The following is a 3714-nucleotide window of genomic DNA, read 5'->3' as shown; positions in this document are numbered from 1 at the left end:
GAAGCTCTCCTCCATAAAAAGAATTGTAACAAATTAATATTAACTTACTAGTTAAAATCAGTACAGGTACTGTTTAACAGCATTTTCGAATGTAACTTTTATAAGCATGTCAACATGATGCTGTCTGCCTTAATAGCTGGCATTTGTTTTTAAATTAATTTTAGCTAAAACATGAGGAACAATCATTTTGTTCTTTGAGCACAATGTTAAAAATTGCTTTTAATATGAGGGGAAATATTGTTTAAATTAGACAGTTTGTATCAAAATAAACTGTAATGTTATTCTGAACACTTAAATATGTGGCTTTTAGCTATTTTAAATCAAAGCAAGGAAGACAAGGACGGAACAACCTCTAAGCACGTAATGAAGGTGGAAGGAAAGCCCCACGGCTGCACTGACAATAACGGAAAAAGCCACAAAAATCTTCATCAAAAATACTCTCTTTGGGTTCCAAATTACTCAAGACACTCAGTATTGGGTGTTTTTGGAGTTCAAATAAAAACTACTTTTCAAATTACATGAGAAAGAGAAGACAACTGCGTAAAGAAGGAAGATCACGGCTGATTAATACATTTTATTCGTTACACTTCTTTGCATGAGTAATTATGGGTGGGGTTTTATTTGCAGGAGGAGAAGGTCTTCCAGAAGAAATTCTTGCAGGGCGTTTTATCTCGGCGAGTGGACTGTTGGAGGGGCAGGACTTCCTGCCGTTTGGACACCTCCCTGGCTTCCCCTCCTACAAAGGACACTGCCCTGGCCTGGGAGGCCCACTCATACCACCACGCAAGGAAAGTCAACAGGCTGTTTTTCTGTATTTCTGCCACTTCCTGCATATGCTTTTAAAAAGAAGCAGAGAACAAAGGAAAGACAAATCAACCACCTGGTTCAGCCAGCATTAAGATACATAATTCCTTAAAAAAAAAAATGCTCCAGAACAATAAATCACATTTCTATTTAAAGGATAAGTTAAGAGAACACCTTAACGAAATTGCTCTAATTAGAGAAAAGAAGTTGAAATTTTTCAATCAAGGGAAGTTGAAATTTTTCAATCAAGGAAAATCTGCTTGTTTTGCCCCTAATCTTTGCTGAGGTTCTTAATTAGAAGAGGTCAAGAAATCTATCATTTTCCCTGACAAGTGCCTGGCAGCTAAGAAGCCCCCCAAGGTGGATCAGGCTAATTTAGCTTGGTTTTCCCATCTCTGGTCTTCCTCCCGGCTGTCCACAAATTGCTTTTCAAGACAGATCAGCTTGAGACGTTATATTCTGGCTTTTCAAACTCCTTAGAAAGCTTCTAGGAGTAGTCTGATGATGAATGACTTGTCTGGAACTCATCTGATAATTTCAGAGAAAAATCCATTTTTAATGGTCAACTTTATGTACTCTTTCTTGGAACTTTTTCAAAATGGGAAAAAGAGAAAAATAAGTCATGTCATGAAATTACAAATTCTCACAATGGAAAATGTAATGATGTCAATTAATCTGAGCCAGTGAGAACATGTGCTGTATATATAAATTAAGATTCTAGAAGTATGTGTGACTAATACCACAGTGGCAGCTCCATGATTGCACTGCAATAGACTGGTGTAATCACTCAATGTTTCAAAGACTAGCAGATGGAGGCTGCCAGCTCGAAGAAGCTCCCCTTAGTTTCAGAGCTTTCTAACAAACTTCCTAACAACTGAAGGTAAACAAGAATCAATGGTCTATATGGACATCACGGCACAGGGCAGCTGAGGGGCACACTGCAGAGTCCAGCCCTGCAGTCTGTCCTGTACACACACTCAGCCGTGGAGATGCTGGGGAATCCATAGGGGTGGCCAAATGTGCCAAGGAAAGAGACAGCCCAGAAGTGCACAGGGCAGCTGAGGGGCCGAGTCAGACTACTCACCCCGCTGTCGTGGCCGGCGAGGCCGCCCTCCAGGGGAAGGGCAGCGGTGGCCCCCGAGGGCAGCGGCAGCAGCAGCAGCAGCAGGCAGAGGGGCGGCAGCATCCTGCAGGCCGACTGGCACTTCTCTCCAGCCCTGCAGCTGCTCGTCCTGCTTGGCAGCCCCCAAATCAGTGTGTTGTGGACTTGGGTCTCTTCTTTGGAGACCAGGGGGTTATTTTAAGCTCAACCTGCAGCTGTTTTTTTGTGTATATGCCTGTCTAAAGCCTGTATCCCCTCTTCCTTCACACTCAAGCAGTGACGCATAAGCCTGAGCCATCAGTGCCCACAAAAGTGCTTTCGGATTGGATTTAACCCCTTCATTAAAGCCTCAGATCTCTTCCTGTGTTGAGAGTGGATTTGCTCCTACTTTAGAATGCAGAGTGCACTTGCCTCTGAAGAAGTTCTACCTGCTCATAATTATGCCCAAGCAAGCAGGAAGCCATGAGAACAAAACCAAGTGATTTAACACAGTACAAAATGAGCCTTGGATAAGGAGCTTAAAACCTGCAATTTTGCCCACGTAAAAGTATGACTGAATCTGCTTGGGCTGAAGAAACAAGGAGATGGTGAGGGCTCAGGGAGGCGCTCAGCACCCACTGGCCTCCAAACCGCAGGCAAGGGTGATCCGAGTGATGGTTCCCCAGCACCGCCTCCCCGCCCAGCAGGCCAGACACTGTCCTCTGGCCCAGGCCTTCCCAAACTGTGACGTGGACCCAAATCACCTTATTAAGATTAAAATGCAGACTCTGATGTCGTGGGTACGAGGAGGAGCGGAGATCCCACAATTCTCATGAGCTGACACTAGAGTAGCCAGTGCTTTTCATCTGCCGCTGGCCACTCACTAGTGGCTCGTAAACCAGCACTTTTTTTGAATGAAATAAAAATTAGAGGGCATCATGTAGAGGGCAGCTCCTGAGAACTCAGGGCGTAGACTCAGCCATTCCATACAAAGTCTGGCCACCCCTGTGTTATAATCCCCGAAAAATGTGTTGTACTACCACTTGTCTAAAATATGAACAGGTCATACATAAATGTGCCAAATAAACCAAAAGATTACGTGAACATCAAGTCAACTTTCTCACCTGGCTAGAAAACTCAATGTCAAAATACCCATGCCAGCCAGGAGGGGCCCTCTACAACCCTCTAATCAGGGACAGGACACCCAGGGCGCACACGGGTTCATCATTTCGAGTCATGTGTATTCTGAGTATCTGGAGCTACAGAAATCTATAGAAACAAGATGCGTTATAATGGTTCTACCAATTTCCTTTTATTGTCTCATATAACATTGCTGTGAGAGGTATTAATTCTATTTCACTGATAAGAACACAAAGTTTCAGAAAGTCATACAGCTATTAGAGTTATGAAATCAGGATGCAAGTCTAGATTTGTCAACCTCTGGAAAGTCCACAGTATCTAGTCTCAAAACTCTCCGTGATGAGGCGTTTAAAGACAGCTTACCTGAAAATGAAACTGCTAACATACAGATCTTTTGGCTGGAATGTACTGTAAGGACGGAAGCCTTCATGATTCACATTTCTTTCACTGATGTGACACAAAGGTGTTACAATTATTATCTGAGACCAAATGATTAGTTATTTGCAGAACCTGAAACTGTGAAGTTTGAATTCAATGCTTTACTATGACCATAGCTCAGCATCTCCTTTTGAGAGTTAGACTCTGGGGTATCTTTTGCTGATCATATCTGGGCATGTATGGTATAAATTCTATCCAGCTGCACGCACCTTTTCTCTCTCACCCAGTCTAGAGTCACCACTCCAAACGTG

The 3714-nt window shown here is 43.2% G+C and overlaps 1 protein-coding gene across 1 annotated transcript; it reads right to left on the bottom strand.

Annotated features, from left to right (window-relative positions):
* Positions 1-570: 570 nt before the first annotated feature.
* On the bottom strand, positions 571-2085 carry LOC309798967 (cortistatin-like). Its single transcript, XM_082611872.1, has 2 exons — positions 1889-2085; positions 571-836 (listed from the first exon to the last, which is right to left on the bottom strand). The coding sequence occupies exons 1-2, from the start codon at positions 1988-1990 to the stop codon at positions 618-620; spliced, it is 321 nt and encodes a 106-aa protein (XP_082467998.1). The 5' UTR covers positions 1991-2085; the 3' UTR covers positions 571-617.
* Positions 2086-3714: the final 1629 nt, after the last annotated feature.

The sequence above is a fragment of the Mesoplodon mirus genome (assembly GCF_964341445.2).
Source record: "Mesoplodon mirus genome assembly, chromosome: 3".
Lineage (NCBI taxonomy): Eukaryota > Metazoa > Chordata > Mammalia > Artiodactyla > Ziphiidae > Mesoplodon > Mesoplodon mirus.
This window is presented reverse-complemented; position numbering and strand designations above follow the sequence as displayed.